Source organism: Dasypus novemcinctus, chromosome 4 (genome assembly GCF_030445035.2).
Source record: "Dasypus novemcinctus isolate mDasNov1 chromosome 4, mDasNov1.1.hap2, whole genome shotgun sequence".
In the NCBI taxonomy this organism is placed as follows: domain Eukaryota; kingdom Metazoa; phylum Chordata; class Mammalia; order Cingulata; family Dasypodidae; genus Dasypus; species Dasypus novemcinctus.
The window spans coordinates 92,841,749-92,862,830 of NC_080676.1; the positions used below are offsets into that span (position 1 = coordinate 92,841,749).

Sequence of the window (21,082 nt, forward strand, 5' to 3'; positions counted from 1 at the left end):
CTCAGGGCCCAGCTGGCACATGGACAGCCCAGAGATTCAAGTTTCCTGGACATACACCCACCAACCCCAGCCCCAACCACAGGTTCAATAAAAGGGACAGAAGAGACATGTGTAGAGAAGTCATGTCTGAGTCACACACTATGTTTAAAGTCATTACTTCATGCCACTCTTTATGGATAGTTTAGGAATTTGTTGTGTTGACCTTTGTTAAAAAAAAATCTGTTCTTACATTTCATTCATTTACATTGCTTTCATCTGGTGTTTTAATTACCAAGCTGTTTAAAGCAAATATCATGAAATGGTTTGGTCTGAACAATGGAAATTTATAAGATGTACAGTTTTAAGCCTGAGAAAATGTCCAAATCAAGGCATCATCAAGGCAATGCTTTTCCTGAAGAAGGCTACCAACAATCCTTGCCACCTCTGCCCCATGGCAGAGCACATGGTGGCATCTGTTGGTCTCTCCCTTCTTTTAAAGGTTTTGTTTATTTCAGATTCTTGCTTCCATGGCTTGCTTTCTCTCATGTCTGAATTCATTCCATTTATAAAGCACTCCAGTAATAGGATTAAGACCCTTGTCTTATATACAATGGATTTACATTCACAGGAATGGAGTAAATTTAAGAACATATATTTTTTTTCGGGGGTACATCAAGTTCAAACCATCATACCTGATAATTGAAGTTATCACCATTGACAACACTTAAGCTGCTTTTTCTTTCTGACTGTACTTCTTTTGTTATAGTGACAATAACATTTTTACATGTATAATTATATTCCTTTATAAAATAGCTCAGAGGAATTTAGCCATATTTTACCTAAAATATTTTTAATGTGGAATTTATTCTCTTTGATTCTTATAATTTGACTTTTCCCTGCTGTACCTTGACCAAGACCTCAAAACTTTCATCATCAGCCTAGTTAATGTGTACCTTAGTAAAGAACAGTAAGTTATATTTAATGTCTTGGAATTTGAAAATAATATAAATTAAATATAAATTGTATTATTGAAAAATTAAAAAATGAGTCTATAGACTCTAAAAATAATAGATAAGTTGGTCATTTGGCTTTGTGGATATCTGAGGAGAGTACTTAAGGGGAGTTCTTGTTAAAAAGATAAACTATTCTAATTTAGATATTGGGAAGATATAGATGGCTGACCAGAGCCTTACCCAGGAGAACACAGAAATTTTTATGAATGTGCTTTAGATTGTTAGGTCTAGTTTTGATTTCTATGTTTTAAAGAGAATTAGAGAAACAATGACTAAATAGAAACATAAGATAAAAAGACTTGGAGTTATTTCTTCCTGAGGAAAGAATCAGTTTTTTCCTCAGTGTTGTTTTGAAGGTTTGCCATAACTCTAATGCTCTCCCTTCTATACTATTTTGTGCATAGAATGATGTGGTTCTCAACTGGGAGCCAAGATACCCTAGAGGTCCTCAGAATTATGGTAATGAGCTCTCAAATCCCCACATCTACCAATAATTGTCTAAAGATGGAATTATGCCTCTTAGATACATATGTACAGTTTTTCAAATATGGTTAGATATACTTGTGGGTAATAAAATATAAAGTCACTCAAAAGTGTTATTAAATTCATATTTGTTTCTGGTCATTATGTATTTTGATACTCACCTTCTTGAGTAGTAGAATGACCTCCTCAAGCCACACAAAAAATCCTTAAGATGGATGAGGAATTTTCTTGTTGCTTTGAATTCATAAATTGTTTTAGACTTTCTTATTTTAATTGAGACCATCAAAAGTTTGCTTTGGTACTTTATTACTGAATTTCATTGTTTTTCCCCTTGGCTGATTGGTTCCTTGGATATCATTGTACATTCTATGAGCAGATAAGAAACTGACATTTAGGAAGATGCTGCATTCTCCTACTTTCAAGAAACAAAATTTAACTGTGAACTGCTCTATTAGTTTCTGGTTTGGGGCAAAGTTTTAGTAAATTATTGTAGTGTTTCTCATTAATTTCCTGGTTTTAAGTGGCGCCTGAAAAATTAATCAGATTAATTTAAGCATTAGGAGTCTTCTGAATAAAGTATTCTATACATAGTTAAGAGTAAATTAGCCTTCCACAATTTTTCTCACAGACACTTGTTCTAGAAATTAAGAAGTTAATACTGTTACTCAATAATCTCAGATTATATCATGAATTTAGTGAGCTTGTTGATTCTTCAAACAAAATTCTCAAAAGATGTGTTCTTTTATAATTTTAAATATTAGCTGCACACTTGCAGCCATATACTCTTTACAGTTGAAAACAAATTTTTAAATCAATGCCTTGAGGATGTTTAAATAATAATATGATTTTGGAATTAATAAGTGTGGGGTTATCTGCATGACTTTTTTTATTGGTGGATAGAAATATTTAAGATGTGTTTTTTTAAAACAAATTATGTTTTTATGTTTGGAAATTTCACTCTGTTTTTTTTTTTTTTTTTTTTTTTAAGATTTATTTGTTTGTCTCTCCTTCCCCTACCACCCCAGTTGTCTACTCTGTGTGCACTCACTGTGTGTTCCTCTGTGTCTGCTTGCATTCTCAGTGGCACCGGGAATCTGTGTCTCCTTTTGTTGTGGCATCTTGCTACGTCAGCTCTCCGTGTGTGCAGCGCCACTCCTGGGCAGGCTGCACTTTTTTCACACAGGGCAGCTCAGTGCAGGGCGTACTCCTTGCGTATGGGGCTCCCCTACGTGGGGGACACCCCTGCATGGCACAGCACTCCTTGCACTTGGCAGTGCTGCATGTGTGCCAGCTCACCACATGGGCCAGGAGGCTCAGTGTTTGAACCCTGGACCTCCCATGTGGTAGGCGGATGCTCTATCAGTTGAGCCACATCCACTTCTTCACTCTGTTCTTAATTCACTTCTGGATGCGAAGACAATTTAAAAATGTTCATTAAGATACAGTACTACTGTATTTTAATTAATTAAATTATTAGTTATTAAAGCCATATATTAAAAATACCCATAATTATTCACCTCTTCATTTATGAAGGCCAACCTAAACTATTATTATTGTTATTAAATTCAGTTTCCTAGATAGACAAGAAGTTTTGAATACAAACTCTCTAGTTTCCTGCAGATTTAGTTTGAGAAAAGTCAGTAGATATGGACCTTCCAATGTCAGTTTTCATTATCATTTTGGGATAAGTGGATTTTGAAGGAAAAGTAAAGTTTTTTTTAGGGTAGTTGGATAAATATTTATATACTAATACATAAAATGAACAGAAAATAATGTGATATACTTTCTTTCTCTTCTATACCCCTGGCCTTCTTACCTAACAGTTTCCTGAAGCTTCTATAATAACTGGTTTTCAGGCTCCACTCCATGGAAAATTTGTTTTAACAACACCACAAGCACAAATGCAAATTGTGCATATTGTAATAAGCTTCTATATAAAGGAAAATAGTTGAGGTTCCAGAGGCAGTCAGATAAAGTAATTTCTGACCACCCAAATGAAAGTACCTGATGGATTATTTTGCCTCGATATATCTGCCTTGTGTGTTATACTGTCTTCTATCAAAAACTGGTTTTTAGATGTTTGGGCTAGTGAATTTTCTCACTTCTGTCTTCAGTAGCTAGTGATTTGTATTAGTCAGCCAAAAGGGTGCTGATGTGAAGTACCAGAAATCTATTGGCCTTTATAAAGGGTATTTGTTTGGGGTAAAAATTTACAAAGCCCTGAAAGTCCAACTCAGGGTTCTTTAAGAGGTATTTTCTCACCAAAGCCTGTTGCCACATGTTGAAGCAAGATGTTTACAAGGGTTCAGCCTTCCTTCTTCCTCTTAAGGCTCTGTGATTCTAGCTTTTTCCAATCTCAGCTGCAGGCTGGAGGGATCTTTTCTTTCTGGGCCTTTCAGCTGCTTAGGGCTCTGATCTCTTCAGCTGCAAACTATCAGGTGAATGACTGAGCTCTTCCCAGGGCTTTAGCTATTTGAGCCTTCTCCTTTCTGTCATATGGCAGGACCAAAATGACCAAGTGCTCTCCTCTTCCATGTCTACTCCCTAATGTCCATTTATATAGCCACCAAGGGGGTTGGAAATCAACCCTGAGTTGTACCCCTTTGATATAATTTAAAGACATCTTAGCTGAATCTAATACAATCAAAGGGGATCATGCCCAGAGGAACAGACCAGTTTACAAACATTATCTTTTTTTGGTTTCATAAATAATCTCAAACTGCCACATGATTCTTTAGAATTATTTCCATAAGTAGACTAGGAGACTTGAATCGAGATCCTAAATGCAGCCACTATCTTCAAGGAATTCACTATCCAAAGGGGAAAATAGGTATAAAATGAACTAAAATGTAATGTGTGTTATAAAATGGTGTGACCACAGAGCAGGGAGGGACAGAATCACTTCCCCCTTGAGGGGTGTGTGCTTATATTTTTCACAATCTAGTAGTATTCCCACTCTTAAATTGTTTGTCCTGGGGATCACAGTTGATATACATCTTGTAAATTAGCTGGGCGGATTAATGTTTGCAGAGAGATACATTATTTTGAGGCAGGCTAGATTAGGGAATAAAGAGACGGATCTAGAACCTGGCAGAAAAACACGCCCATGGATCACATGGCACATTTAAAAAAACAAGCGTGAATGCCAAACCAGCCCTGTTTTGCCCTGTTTTTGCCTGGATTAGCATGCAAGTAGGTTTGGGGATTTGTAATCTATAATGGGATCTTACAGTCTGTAAATCAGTCTTTTTTTTTTTTTAACCCCTTTTTAGCCCTTTTCCTCTTTCTACCTGGGACCCATAATCTGTTATTTTCTCCCATTTCTTGTCTCTCATTTTCTTAATAAACTACTAGCCTAACTGAACTTGCCTGTACTTAAGATTAACATAGCCAAGAATCTAGAGAAAATCCGGCAAGAGTTTCACCTTCATTTTATCCCAAACAGCACGTTAAGGAGTAGCAGCAACATTTTTTTGAGGGCTTGCTGGGTACAGGATGCTGAGATTCTTGTTGAGGATATGTTAAGTTTTAAGCACAGTTCCTCCTTTGAAAAGGCATGGTCTTCTTGGAGAAAGAACATTTAAAACTAGAGAGAACAAATACAGTACAGCAGTAATTTAAATTTCTGCAGGTGTCCGTCTTCACATTTAATCTATATGATAACCCTGTAAGGCAAGTTAATGTAACTACTCATTTTATAGATTAGAAGACTTAGTATCTTGCTCAGAATTATATAATTAATAAGTGGCACAGCCAGTACTTGAACCCAGGTGATTTTTTTATCTAAAACACTACCTGCCTTAGCATACCAAGCACAGAGTAGTTAATGTGAAAATAGATCAATGGTACCTCATCAAAATTAATAAACTTTTTTCCTCAAAGAACTTTATCATGAAAGTAAAAGGACAGCCTACACAAGGGGAGAAAATATTTGGAAACCACATATTTGATAAAGGATTAATAGCCAATATATATTTTAGAAATCTTTCAACTTAAAATTTAAAATGGTGCAGCTACTGTGGAAGATAGTTTGATGGTTCCTCAGAAAGCTCATAATAGAACTGAGTAATGCAATCCTGCTGCTAGGTATACGCACAAAAGAATTGACAGCAGAATTTTGAACACATATTTGCACACCAGTGTTCATAGTATCATGATTCACAATTGCCAAAAGATGGAAGCAAACCAAGTGTCCATTAATCAAATGGATAAGTAAAATGTGTATACATACAATGGAATATTATTCAGCAGTAAAAAGGAATGACTTTCTGACACATGCAACAACATGGGTGAACCTAGAAGACATCGTGTTGAGTGATATAAATCAGACATTGAAGGACTAATATTGTGCCGTGGGAATGAAAGACTCGCACACCAAAAACTCATATGCAGGGAGGGCCTGGTCTGCTTTATTTCTCTTGCTTATATATCATGTATTTTTGGATTCGACCAAGGGCTGTGGTTAAAGTTAAATTTCTCAAGGATATTTTGTCTTGGAAGAAGAAACCTTGCCCCTAGACTCATAGCCTATCTAGCAGCAGAAATGCAAGGAGAAGCCGTTTTCAAACTTTAAACTAAAAGATATAGCTTGTGCAGAGATAAGCAAGGACAGAGCTATTTTTGCTCTGAAGCAAGAACAGATGACCTTTTATAAATCATTTAACCGTGCCCTTGCTGAGGTGGTGGAACTAATCCCTGCAATATTGTTTGATCTCACTGTTTTGAAACAGAATAAGCGAAGTTATAGGGTCAGAATCTAGAATATAGTTTACCAGGAGATGGGGTGGAGATAGGGAATGAGACATTAAGGTTTAAAATGTATAGGAACAAAGAAAAAAAAAGTGATACATTCATAGGCAAAATTATTTAAATGTTCTGAAAGGTAAAAATGAAAACAGTATCAGCCCCTGCCTTTCTCCCAATCTGTTCCTTTCTCCAAAAGTATCCACTAATAAAGACATATTGGGAAGTGGATGTGCCTCAAGGGTTCAGGGCCTGCCTTCCACATGGGTTCAGTCACCCATGCTTCCTAAAAGCAAACAACAAGCAAAAAACCAAATGAAAGAAACCAACCCACGGGAGTCTTTGTGGTTGAGTGATGGCTTCCCACATACGAGGTCCCAGGCTCATTCCCAGGTCCTGGTACCATGAAAAAAATATATGTTAATATATAAATATATATATTTTTATATATATGAAATTTTGACACAACCACATATTTATCTCTGTCTCTTTCTATCTCTTTTAAAATATTGCCTAGTGTCCCATTTTTTGGGAATGGAATTTCGTCAGTTTCTTATTCATAGGTTTTTAGGTGGTTTCCTTTCTTTTTTTTGCTACTTGAATACAGGGCCTTTTTTTTTTTTTATTTCTGTCAGTAAAATAACTAGCAGTGCAATTGCTTGATCAAAGCATAGGACAGTAGCCTTATAAAGTGGATTCCCTAATGGTCCTCCATGATAAGTACTGTTTCTTGGTGAGGAAGGAGTGCAAAACCTGGGGCTAGAGTAGGGCATAAACAATAAAGACCAGAAGGAAAAGGAACTGGTGATAAAATAAGGATAAAGAAACTCTAGCTGTGAGAGAGGAATGATAGATAGGTGTATCAATAATTTTAAGGGCCTTTAAATTAATCTGCACAATCCCTCTTTGGGATGTTTAGGAAAAATGTTTTAAAATGTCAACGTGTTTTGTTTCAGCAGTACAAAGGGTATGTTTTTAAAAGTTAACAGCTATTGTGTTTATTTTTATTATAAAGTTATCATGCTTTTATTCTATTTAATTTGTAAAATATAAGAAAATACAAAGTAGAAAGTAAATTTCACCCATACTATCTCTACACAGTGTTAACCAACATAACTATTTAAATCTATTTTTTATATGTATTGGTTTTTACATAGTTGAGATCATATTGTATATACATGCATTCATATCCAAACTTTCCTTTGCTAAACATCTTGATCTTGTTGATTTTGTTTTCTTTCATTATTCTTCATCTACTTTCTTTTTCAAGGTAATAGAAATCTAACTTCATTTTGGAATGAATTTGGATATCAGAATAATAAGGGTATGGAGAAATCTTCAGATTCTGTTCAGCATCAAAGAAGACAAGCCATGGCCATTCCCTTCATAATTCAGTGTGGTGAGTGTTGGATCCCAATCTAATTAGCAAACATTAGCACGCTCCTAAATATGCAAGGTATTGTGTTAAGAAGGGGTCAGGGCATGGGGCCAACTTTCAAGGAAGTTGCAGTTTAGGAGAGAGGTTAAGATATGCATGAACACAGTTAATAGAGGGGAAAATAAGATAAATGATGCAAAAGAGGCACAGAGTTCTTTGTGAGTCCAAAGAAAGGGAGGAGAGAGGAATTGAGGTAAGGTTTCATGTCTATGGTAGCCTTTGCAATGACCTTTAAAACAGAATTTTGATAGGCAGAGATGTAGCATAGAGAATATTCTGGACAGAAAGCTAATACATCGAGATTGAAGTATGTGCTATTGTCAGGGAGACACTTCAGATAAAATTTTGGGTTGGAATAATAGAAAGTCATTCATTTTTAGTACATAGCATTGTGTCTAATACATAGTAGGTACTTTTGTATTGACTACGGAATTAATGAACAATGAATAATAAAAGACAATAATATTAGGTTGGGTAAACATGCGAGAGGACCTTGAATGACAGGACAAGGAGTTTTCACTTTCATAAAAGATAGGGAGACATTAGAAGTTTTTCAGTAGGAGAATAACATCATTGAGTCTTTGACATTTAATAAGTCCCTATGCAAAAGATTAGAGAATTAAAAGATAATCCTGGCTATCCTCAAGAACTTGAAGTCCAATGGAGAAGAAAGATACGTAAACCAAAAAAAGCACACTAACTTGTGTAAAATGCTATAGAAGGAGTCACACATTGCCTGGGCCTTGGGCCTGACTGGTCAGATGTAACTTGCAATAAAGCACTCTGGCAGCTCAGTGAAGGGTGATTTGGAAGACAGTTTAGAACAAAGGGCTGGGTTGAACCTCTAAGGAAACTACTCCTGTAATCCAGGATCCAGGTGAGAAATAACAAATGTCTGAATTGAGGTGTGGCAGAGAGATTTATGAGGAAAATAAGTGATAGATGTAGTTGAGGGAATTGATGGCAGTATGTGATAATCTATTTGATGATGGTAATAACAATAATAGCTAAAAATTAACTGTGTATTTAATGTGTGCCAGATACTATTCAAATCCAATCTCTAGTACCTGAGTGCTGTAGGAAGTTGGCCAACATTTCTAAACCTTGGTTTCCTCATTTATAAAATGAGGTTAATACTTATTTGTAGCCACAGCATACTACTATGTGAGAATAAAATAATGTGTAAAATACTTAGGACAGTGCCTAGAAATGCTGGCATTTATTATTAATATTGTTGTCATTTAATCCTCTCAATAAGCTTTTGAGGTAAATACTATTATTCTCCTTTTACAGATGATGGGCCTCAAACATAAAAAGTTACATAATTTGTCCAGTATCAAAAAGGTCGTAAGGGGTGGAGCTGTGCTCTCTGCCTCCATCTTGGATGGAGGATGTTTGGAGGGAACCCAGGATTAAAATTAAGTAGGTTGCTTGTGGCAATGTCTGTTCTTCATTCTTTTAGGAGCAGGAAGACATCTATGACATGCTATAGTAAAACAGGAGTTTTCAGAAGAGGTTGAGCGGTAGTGTATTTTTCCTACATTATAAAAAAGCATGGCCTAGAGAGAATAGCATGCCTTGCGCCTAAAGGGAAGGAGGAGCTGACAGAGGGAAGTGGACAGAGAAATCATAAAGAAGAGAAGGCTAAGAACAGAAAAAAGTGCAGAACAAGAAGATGTGTAAATGGTTCTGAGATTGATTTATCTTCTTTAGTTATATGGTTTGAGGTGGAAAGTGGTATTGCGCAGCAGAGGAATAATAGAGTGGAAAAAATGAGAGTGTCAAATCACTGGAGGTCTTAATGTGGTTTAAGAAGAGGTAGAGGGGAGCGAATGTGGTTCAAGCAGTTAAGCACCTGCTTCCCACATGAGAGGTTCTGGGTTTGGTTTCCAGGGCCTCCTAAAAACAAAAGGCAAACAACAAGAAATCAAGTGAAAAAAACCAACTTAGGGAAGCTGATGTGGTTCAGTGGTTTGAGTACCAGCTCCTCACTTACAATGTCCTGGCCCCAGTACCTCAAATAAATAAATAAATAAATAAATAAATAAATAAATAAATAAATAAATAAATAAATAAATAAATAAATAAATAAATAAATAAATAAATAAATAAATAAATAAATAGAAGAGGTGGAGTGAGAGCTATTAGTTCATGTTATTTAAAAGTAAAAAGTAGCAGAACCAACAGGAAGGAACTTATTTAATAATAATGATGATAATTTATTGGCAGAATCCTGGGTTTGCTCAAAGAATCCTAGAATAGTTGTAGCATCAAGTATGGTGGTTTTTGAGCAAGTCTTCTCTATTCTTTGGATCAAGAAGCACCTCATACTCTTTGGTATATGTAAACTGACATAATTTCTGCTTGTGGTCTCTTTTGTATGTGATTTTGTTTTGATTATTAGATCTTTGCCTTAAATGGAGAGTCTTGCCTTCCTCTGTTCATTATCAGGAAGAAGAATTTCTTGACATCTGGATTTGTGCAAATAATCCTAACCCCTTGGAAAACAGGTAGCTTTTGATAGAATTTTCTAAAACCCTTTACCCATTAATTCCTCAAATCCACATGTGTGAAATTGGAAAATAACAACTGTAGGAAGATTTTAGTGTAGTATCTGCCATCTCTTCAAACTCTTTCAGGCCCCTTGCCACCTATGGAAAGATATTCCGTTAGTGTGATTTTCCATCAACATAGACCAGGATGTAGCTATTTGTAGACATTGGGGTATAAAAGCTCTGCACTTCTGTGGCAGAAGAACATAACCCAGTGTTTAAGAGTTCTGCCTTCCAGTACATTTTCACACTATAAACAACCTTATCCTGCAGGAATGTTACACAAAGGGTGTCTCCCTGGGGCATTAAACTATTAGACGTTATGCTTTTCCAATTTAAGTCATATATTGACTTTCATTGCTTTGTGCTCTTAGAGAAAGAAGTTCAGATCAAAACAGAAAAAAGACCAATTCAATATTGATGGATGTCAACAAGTCCTTTGGAACTAACATTATTTCCCTGAGGAATAAAGAGTCAGAACTAATATTTAACAAAGACACACCTATGTCAAGCATTGCTTTTCCATGGAGTCTGTTCGAAGCCTTTTTGCCAGGACAAGTGGATCAATATTGCAAATATAGACATGAGAGTAATAGCTCCTATTTAGTTATTTTTATCTAGTCTTGAAAAAAAGAGCAAAAATCAAAACAGAAAAAAAAAAGAAGAAAGCATTCAGAAACTGCTAAAATCCCTTTCACCTGGAGTGCCCAGGTTAATTATGTTTAGAAACAGAAGAAAAATATCAGAGAAGGCAAGGGCACTTAGATTTCACATGGCCCAGGGGTTTTAAAATGCCCCCTTTCTGTTTGCAGCAGAATTCTACTCCCTCACCTCCCCAGTAAAATCTATCTCACATCCAACTATATAAAATAGATGCAGGCAGTACTATCCTGTTTGAATGGGAGGCTGAGAACCTGGGAACCAAACATACTTCCTATTTCTCACACTCTGAGAAAAGTTTAGAGTTCTATGGACCATTATGACAAAGCACTGATTTAGTCTCTGTTCCTCATTTTAGAGAAGACAAAATTGAAGCCCAAAAAAGGGGCCAAAAAATTTGTTCATGAAGTCACAAACCAAAGTTTTCTGACTCCTAACTGATTCTGGTCCTAATTTAGAATTAAATATCTGTCAAATAGGAACAGAGTGTTGGCTCGGTTTTAGTGTTAACAATGGTTAATCGTATTGATCCCTTACTGTGATCTAAAAACTTTTTCTACAGTGTAGGAGAGTGTTCAGAGTCCATACTCTAGAGGAAGACTGCCGGGGTCCCTGGTCCTGGATCCCCTAGCTGTGAAACCTTGGACAAATGATACAGCCTCTCTTTAACTCAGCTTTTCATTTCCTAGAATGTGATATTATAATACTGCCTTGATACATTATTTTTGGGTCCAGCTAAGCCTCCTGTAAGAACAATCTGCTGAAACTCCCTGGTCCCTTGGGACCCCTTTATAATACACCACCAAACTTTAGGCCATCCCTACAGATTTAATGATATACCTATGATTTCTTAAACTTGTCATGGACATTGTCAGACCCACAGAACTGGGAAGTTGTCTTTTACAGCTTCCTTATCTTCAACTTATTGTCCTCGAACTGGCCCACTTTTACCCTTTTCTCTTTGGAAGGTGGTGATACCATTACAGAGCTTTGTAAAATTTGATCCATAGCTGAATTAATTTTGTATCCTTTGCACATCCAAATAGTGCTACTCGTGATGAGAAACAAGTTAAATTTAGCCATGTTGACAGGAAAATGATGGACCTTAAAATCCTAAATTGCAAAGTCTTCTAATATTTATACTTTTCTTTAGTCCTTGATTCTTTAAACATACTGACATAGTATTGATCATCTGTATTTCACTTCCACTTAAAAGATTATGAGGAAAAAAATGCTTAAAGTGCTAGCAAGAGATTTAAGTGAGATGTAGAGAAAAACTCTTGATTACGTGCAAGGGTAGTTGATCAAGAGATGGCAACCCTTTATGGGAGATCACTAAATGTAGCTATGACGACTCCCAGCAGAAGAGAAACTGATAACTCTTCTCAGTCCTCCTACTCACAATGGTGGAATAGACAGTGCGTGTCTTCAGAATATGACGTGAAATAGATTATTGTTAGGCAAAACCTGGAATACATCTGCTATTGGATTTGGCTAGAATCACATGAAACAAGTGGGTTAAAGTGTTGAAAAATGAAGTATAGTTCTTTACGAGGCAACATGCCGTGAGTAGAGGGATAAGACAATAGGGTGAAGAGTGGCATGGTCTATATTTACAGTGAAGTATAGTTTCTGTGAGCAGAGTTAATGCCAGCAAACAGTATTTGAATGAACAATGTCTGTGTAACCTGGCCTTGGGCAAGAAGCATAATAATGCTTTCTTTTACATAGCGTATGTTACCTCATTCAATCTTTACAATAGTCCTATGAATTTTCTCCATTTCTCAGAGCAGAAAATAGAGAGACTAAGAGAGGTTCAGTGACTTTCCCAGCATTCCTAGAAAGAGCTGAAACTTGATGTCAGAGCAAGCTCAGGCAAAACCTGTTCTACCACAACATCTCTCCAAAGCCTTCCTTTTACATTTTGGGAAAGCCTAATTCTATCCAAATATTTTTTCGTGCCAAAATGTATCATTTTACAAATATGCTCTTCTCCTTCAAAGAGATAGTGGTAGTATTTAGGGCTAGCAATTTGGACAGCATAAAATGGAGCCATTCATTTTCAGAACACTGAAATCAACCTGTTTATTTTTCACTTTAAGAATAGAGAAGACCATACATTTTTGCCACAGTATGTGAGAAATATATATCAGTATGCTTCCACTACATTCATGCTATGCATTTATCTGCATTGAAAACAGGGATCAACAGCAGGAGAAAAGTGATGCCTTAGCACTTGACTGAAACAATTCTGAATTTTGAAAAGGATGTTAAAAAACATCTACAGTTTGTATTGTGTATTGAGATATAATGCATTTCCAAAAGTCTTTAAATGATAATAATTAAATAGATGGAATTTTAATAGACTACTTGAGGTTTATCTTTTCCGTATTAAAAATCAATAATATTTCCAGAAGATTCAACACCGCAAATGGGCTATATATATAGTAGTTATACCCTGGATTTGTTCCACCTTTCTTTGAAAATAGTAACAATAACAAATACCATATGTGGATGGAATTAAGTGTCTCTTTCACAGTGGTACCTGAATTTGATTGTAGTTGCTCTTTTCTGTTAGTAGGAAGCAAGAAAAATACAGCCTGCAGCCCTGATCAACCAAGAATTAGGGGGTTTGATTTGCTTTCAGTTTCCCCTCACTGATTATGTTGGGAGAAGGCCCTCTCTCTAGTCTCAACTTCCTCATTCAGTCCCTTCTAGCTTAACACATTAGTTTTCTACAAATATCATCCCATCCTATTCTTTAGAGCAATTGAGTGGAACATCCTCCCACCCATCAATAACAGAAAACTCCTTGTCCTAGAGCAGGCTCTAAAAACTGTTCTCAATTTTTTGTCCCACTACTTCAATTCCCAGCAATGCTGTGACTCAGAGCTATATGCACTGAGAGTTGAACTTCTTATCTATATCAGGGTTTAAGACTAAGGTGAAAGATATCTTACTTTTTCAACAGTTTGGCTAACACAGCTCCCCAGAATGAGGCGTGAAACCAAAAGTAAGAAAAAAAGAAAACCTCAAACTTTCCAAATACGTGTCTCAAAAGTCAGAGTAATTTTTATAACAAGAGAAGCCTTTTTCCACAGCCTGATTATTGTTCATTTACACACAATTCTACATGATTCTTTAATATACTTATTGACCCACTAATAAGAAGATATAGTACATCAGTAAGGCTGGGAAGCAGAGTGATTGCCAACAGCAGATATGCTGACAGCATCAGGGAAGTTGGGAAGGATGTGGCAGTTGTGATCAACAGGGCTATTTGGTGATGGGTCTCTGTGCAGCTTAGTAGTACTCAGCATCACTGAGTACTGCATTATGTAACACTTGTCATGGATCTGCGTGGTAATCCTGAGTTATCAAACAAAGGATCCATGTGGTCAGTGTGTTCTGTTTCAGAGCCAAAATCATTTTACATATTTTAGACATTCATTTTGGAGAAAAATATCACTTAATGAGATAAGCTCCAATTATCTAGAAAGCATATTTTTGCAAAAAGCTTCATTTCCGATAATGCAAGATAAGTGAAGCATTAGCAAAATAATGAATCCTTGTGCTACCCTCCACATTTTCCATTAAGTCCTTCTCCATGCAAACTGGAGATGTAAGGCCATGGGTCACCTAAAGCTAACTATGCATGGTTCTTCCTTTGTGTTTGAATTTTGGATGTAAGATAACAAAGAGTAACTTCTTGTTCAAGTAGTTTCTATTTGCTCCTGCTGTCATGTTTTATACTTTTTGGTTGTGAAGTTGTCATCAGACAGAACATCTACCATCCATTCCCCTGGGCACGATGAGCACAGTGTCACCATCAAAAAATGAGAAAGAGAAGCAACTTAGAGAGTCCATCCAGAGATATCAAAATAGATTGGAAGAAATGCAGCCACAGGTGAACTGTTTTTAATTCTTCAGAAATATATATTAACTCTTTTAGTTAGCTGGTTTCATGTGTGCAAACTGACTAATGTCGTTTACCAAAGTAAATTCTTTAGCTTCTTTTTCTATACTTTTTGGTCACCTCCTTTCAATTTTGGAATGAAGAACCATTCTGAAGATGAAAGCAAATGTTTTTGGGGTCCAAAGAATGGAGGAAGGGGAATCTTTATGAAGTACTGTACATGTCACATCTAAGGTCATGTATTTATCAGTGTACTCTACAGATGAATATAGAATTTGTAGAGGTTAACAAGCTTGTCCAAGGACATGTGGGCAAGATGGGGGGTCAACTCTGTAGGACTCCAAAGGTTAGACTCTTAATTTTATTAGGCTTCTTGGCTGATTTTTGAGGTAAGGATTTGCTCTTTTAAAATATTAGCCTATTAATACAGAGAATCAAAATAATTTGATTAAAAAATAAAATAAAACCACTAAAAAGTGGGTAACAAAACAATTTCAAGTGAAAGAAAAAGTAGCAAGTAGAACTATTGTTTTAATTTCTTAACTAATAAAGTAATTAGATCTCTGACTCTTTAGTTTATAGATTTAGCACCTTCATTGTGCAGCCTGTCAACTTCCTCAAATAGCACCTGAGGAGGTCAGCCCCATATGTATAAATGTGTTGTTTCTTCTGTATGTCAGAAAATAAAATCATCATTTGAATTAGAAAATCCCTATATGGAGGGGTGGAGGAAGGTGCGTCCTGACCTTTACACCTTGTTTTATGTATTTCTGGGCCTTAGCAGATAAATGTTCTCTGCCCTAATTTCATCCTCTAACCATCTTGCTAGAAATCTGGCAAGTCTGCTACCATCACAACCAAAGAAACCTGCCCTGCCTCTTTAGCCTGGAGTCCCAGGGTCTTCCTTGGGAAGATACTGAGAGTCATTTTAGAAACATTTTCCTAAGCAATCCCCACCCCCCGAAAGCAGCTCATTTTTGATATGCTTCTTAGAGCCTCCATTTATGGGTTTGATAACAGAGGTTAAAAGTAAAGTTATCACAGCCAGTGGTTATTTTAATAAATAAGCAACTAGGTAATGTCAGATATTCATGATGACAGATGTTGTAATTGTGTGTTTTTAATTTTGTTTCCCACTTCTTGCCCTTTGTAAGGCATTTGACACACACATCATGAATTGATTTTAACTTTTTTGCCAACTCTGGATGTTTTTTTTTCTTCTTTTTATAGATGTCACCGCTAACCCTTGGATATTAATAGTGTCAATCATAAAGTCTGAATTAGCTTGTTCTTGTTTGTTTAGCAGTGGATGTTTTATTCATCACTGAGGAAGAGATTTTGATGTATTTGATGAAGTAACATAATTAGGCCATCCAGCTCTGCTTATTCTTTCTTGGTAGCTGATTTGTCCATAGATTCAGTTTGTTTCAAATACAAACAGAAAAGTTTAATAGGACTTATATAGGAATCTACTTCCTTCAGTTCAAAGGACAAAGTAATCTTTACTATCCTCTTCTTTTGTGAAAATAATCCTAGCATCTTTAAACTTTCAGGTACTCAGTACTCTTAACTGACCCTGTTTTGATGGTGATAAAGGAAAACCTTTGGATTGGAGTGTACCCAACCATGGACAATCAGTTAATTTTCAGATATTCATTGAGCACATACTTGCACTTGTCTCTTTTCCCTGCTAGGCATTGTGGGGGAATACAGAATAACCGTTAATACCAGAATGAAAGAACCATGAGAGGAGAGATAGTCTCAGGTTTGCTCACTGTGAATCTGCATTCCCAAAACAGTGCATTGCTGTACATACAGGGCAACACCTTTCACAGTGGTGAAAGGCAAAACATCAAAAAAAATTTTTGTGATATTTTTCATTTTTTAATACCTCAATTTATTTTTTACTTTAGTTTTTCTAAATTATTATGTATTCTATTTATAATCTTTAAGCCTATTATTACTATTTCATTTTCCTATTAATTGAATTTGGCAATATTAGGCTTCATTTTTGAAGAAGTTTTGGATCACAGAGGGGTTCAACTATGGCAAGGCAGGAGTACTGATAAGGGGTATCATTGATGGGGATGCATGGGTGGGAGGGAGTTCTCCAGGGCATGCATATAGGGTATGTAGATATGGTCAGATGTTGGTTGGGTATTGACATAGTGGGTAGAGTTTCACATGACAACTGAGGGAGTGCTGAGTTCCCATTCTGGGGAACTCTGTTGCACTCCCCAGTGGAGCAGCAATGATCCTCCAAGAGCACAGGCAAATACCAGTGAAGAAGGATGATCTGATGATGGACCCTTGATATTGATGACTATGCTTATGAGCCTGTGTGCTTGAAATTTCAACCTGGCCTAGAGCTGTAGGGTACCTAAGAGTTACCTCCTGAGAGCCTCCATGTTGCTCAAATGTGGCCACTCTCTAAGCCAAACTTAGCATGAAAATGCATTACCTTCCCCCCAGTGTGGGATATGACTCCTGGGGATGGGACTCCCTGTTGCCAAGGGATTACTACCAAGCACCAGGTGGTGATGCAACTAGAAAAAGACCTTGAGTGAAAGGGGGAAATGGTAAAGACAAATGAGTTTATATGGCTAAGAGACTTCAGAATGAGTTGGGAAGTCATCAGGGGGGTCATACTTACGAATGTCTCAGTAGGATCTCAGAGATAGCCAAAGTAGGTTCAACCCCAGGTAGTGGTGCTCCTGAAGGCTATGGAGACACCCAGGTCCTACAGTTATGACAGAAGGTTCTGGAGTTCAGTGCCTTGCCAGTGGGCCCTACTTTGGAACTTGTGCTCCTGAATGTGATGGAGTTGGACTCAGATGTGACCTCTCTACACATGCCTCTTCTGTCACTTTTACTGAACCTGTGGCTGGCACTGGAGATGATGTATGCACAGGAAACTTGAATCTCTGGACTGTCCATGTGCCAACTGGGCCCTGAGCCTCAGCAGAATTGCAACACCTGCTCTCCAGTTTGTTGGACTTACCCAAGTCAGCTAACAGAGAGATGAGGATGGTCAACCACCACACCAGGGAACCAAAAGAGTCAATGAGTACAAGCAGGAGAGTCACATCCATCAGCCATGTGGGATCTAAGCTACCTTGCAGTTTCTAGGTGGAGTGGACATCGCCATCCCAGGGTCCTTGGTGGAGGATAAAATATGGATTCGAGTGGACTTACTAGTATTCCATAGAATTATTGTGACTCTAGCAATGGAAGAAACTGTATCATTGATGTGGAGACAGGGGCCATGGGAGTTGCTGAGGGCAGGGAGAGGGTAAAAGAGGTGTGATATGGAGGCATTTTCAGGACTTGGAGTTGTCCTGAATGATATTGCAGGGAAAGATGCAGGACATCATATATCCTGCCATAACCCACTGAGTGGGCTGAGGGAGAGAGTAAACTACAATGTAAACTATAACCCAGGCTGTGTAGCAGTGCTCCAAAATGTATTCATCAAATTCAGTGAATGTGTCACACTGATAAAAGAGGTTGATGTGGGAGGAGTGGGGGTGGGGTGGGGAGTGGGTTATATAGGAACCTCTTATATTTTTAATGTAACATTTTGTGTGACCCATGTATCTTTAAAAAAAAAAGTGAGAAAAAAAAGGCTGTTGGGTGCCTGAGAAAAAACACATGGTATCTAGTTAACGAACGTGACAATGAATCATTTGAAAATAAGTGCAGAAAATAACATGATAGTAAAGAACCTTAGCTCTTTCTGAGCTGAGAAAACTTTGCTCTTAATAATTTTTCCCCTTCAAAGATTAAGGACATAATAAAGCTAATATAAAGCACAGAAAATTATTCTGGTAAGACAAATTAGGCAGAAAGTTGAGATCAACTATTCATGTTGTAGACAAAAGCAATCAACAGTGAGCCGAGCAAACCAGCCCATCCCAGAGAAGCAAACTAAGCTAAGAAGTTAGCACATTTCATAGCTTCGTTTGAGACTCGGGTAATATAAAAGAAGGTGAATAAAATTCCATTTCAAACTTAAAAAAAAATAAAACAGTGTATGGCACATCCTTGGTTCTCAATGGATAGTTGTTAAATCAATAAATAAAACATGCCCTTGGATGATAAGTAGTCCCTTTGTGTAAAAACCTAGGTGTATTTTTAAAAAAACTTAGCAACAATTCTAAGACAACATTGATTCAATACTTAATTGTCTGATCATACTCTAAAGTGCAATTGAAGGTCATTGGCAAAAAATAATGAAAGCAACTTCAGTTAAAGAAAGTTTTAGGGAGTAAGTGGGTCTTAACTTGGGGCTTGAAGTCTATTTAGGGTAAATAGAAGGAAAAGGAAAGAGCATTTCAGGTAAGAAGAATGATGTAAATGAGCTGGAGACAAGCACTGACTTGCTCCTTCATGGAACCAACCTTTTAAATTATATGATAAGCTTATTTATTTTTAAAAAGAAACTTAGCATATGTGGGACACATTTGGATTTTAAAAGCTGCACAACCCATTATAAAATATGGTAATTGCTGCATAAAGGAATTCTGAAAGGTGGCTTCAATTCCCTTTTTCACAAAAATAAACAATGTAAATGTTAAAAACTATTTTTTGGTGATATCTGCCTGATGTCAGAAACAAGATTCAAACCATCCAAATTTTAGTGTGAGTTTGTTCTCTTCCTGTCGGCATTTTAGAAAAAGTGCTTAGAATGTGACATAGGCAAGGGTAGGAAATCTAGAACAAACAGGGTGTTGGGACCATTCAGGTACAGTATAGACAAAATTCAGGAGTCATGTGTGGGGTAGACATCCCTAGAAACTCAAGACTTGGCTAGTGTATCACCATGATTCACTATGTTCCATTGATTAGTGTTGCCCATTCTTTCAGTGGTGCTACCCATTCCTTTAAGATCAGGAAATTATAAGATACATGCAGTGTACTGGTGCTTTTTCCGTCTCCTAGTCTAGTCTCTCATCCTGCCTCATACTACCAAAGCCCACTTATCTAGTAAACAGAGCTGGAGCATAAATACAGAAATGACCTCAATCTATATATCCTACTACCTCTCTTTCCTTTCAATAGGGCAGCTTAATCTGGAAAAATAGGGACTGGCTAGATAAACCAAAGATGTTTCTGTATCTTAGGCTCTGTGGTTCTGGGTCTCTGACAACCAGGAGGGGTAAAGTTACTAGCATCTGAAACCAGCAGTTACACAGCCTTCCCCTCATCCCACACTCATTCTGCTTCTGTGTACAATGACCAAGTCTAACTTTTCAGATGCACCATCCACTAGATGGCCTGGTTAGACTCACCCGCAATGAGCCAGGAAACTCTTTTGGTAATAGAAGTATCCCAGTGATTAGATCTTGTCCTCTAGGAGAGGAAGACTAGCAAGGGCCAGAACTGTCATTTCCACATATGGTGTCTTATTTAATCCCCACAGCACTCCAGCTATTATATCTATTTTAATAGAAGAGGGGAGTAAAGTCTAAAGAAGATAAATAACTTAAATCAAGTCACACATCTTTAAATATAGTTGAATTTGTTTCCTTTTTGCCTCTTTCCAGTACCATTCACTCACTGTCTCATAGGGTAAATATGGACTGAAAGGACATAACATTTACAAACGCACAAACTGATATACTTCAAACCTTGTGTGTTAAGGGCAATACCTAAATTCAGCAAACCTAATAGGGGAGCTCTAATTCAAGATCTGTCACCCTTGGTTCGTGCTTTTTATAGAATAAAGGCTTGCCCTCCATTTGATTGATGAGCTAAACCAACAAGCCAATACCCTCTTAAAAATCTGTACTTCAGAAACAGCCCATTCCACTTTCTTCTTTTGAATAGCTGCATGAGTAACCTGCTCCTAACTCCCTGTTTCATCCTCCTTTCTCAGGCCCTACTGTTTTCCATACTGAGTGACAAGTGCCGCCTGCTGGTGGAACTCTGACACACTTTCATTATGATTGTTACCCTCTTGATTGCTCCGCTGCTAATTATCATATTATCTGGATAATTGTTATTCTGTTTTCTTCATCAGCCACAGACAATAATTTTAAACCTTGAAGGATATTTATACAAAATCAATTCCTCTGGATTTGAGAACTTTCCAGTTGTGACTCTGCCTCTTTTAACGTTTTAACACACAACTTAGATTTTTCTTCTGTCTTCTATTATATGACAAAGATGACTCTGTCATTATTGTGCACATAGAATATAACTTTAGTTACATTTCATCCAGGGTTTTTGGTGCCACTTTAAATCCACTTAGTACCCTTAATCATGATAAAATAGACCATAACTTTATTCCCTGAAT

At 37.0% G+C, this 21,082-nt stretch overlaps 1 protein-coding gene and 1 pseudogene across 1 annotated transcript in view; both read left to right on the forward strand.

Annotated features, from left to right (window-relative positions):
* The window catches only part of MORC1 (MORC family CW-type zinc finger 1), a 178,590-nt gene that overhangs the window by 63,395 nt on the left and 94,113 nt on the right, over nucleotides 1–21,082 (forward strand). The window contains exons 14-16 of the mRNA XM_058296459.1: nucleotides 7,489–7,617; nucleotides 10,061–10,166; nucleotides 14,637–14,775. Of these exons, the coding sequence (XP_058152442.1) occupies nucleotides 7,489–7,617; nucleotides 10,061–10,166; nucleotides 14,637–14,775 (374 nt within the window). The remainder of the gene's footprint in view (nucleotides 1–7,488; nucleotides 7,618–10,060; nucleotides 10,167–14,636; nucleotides 14,776–21,082) is intronic.
* Nucleotides 9,084–9,201, forward strand: LOC111760827 (small nucleolar RNA U109; annotated as a pseudogene).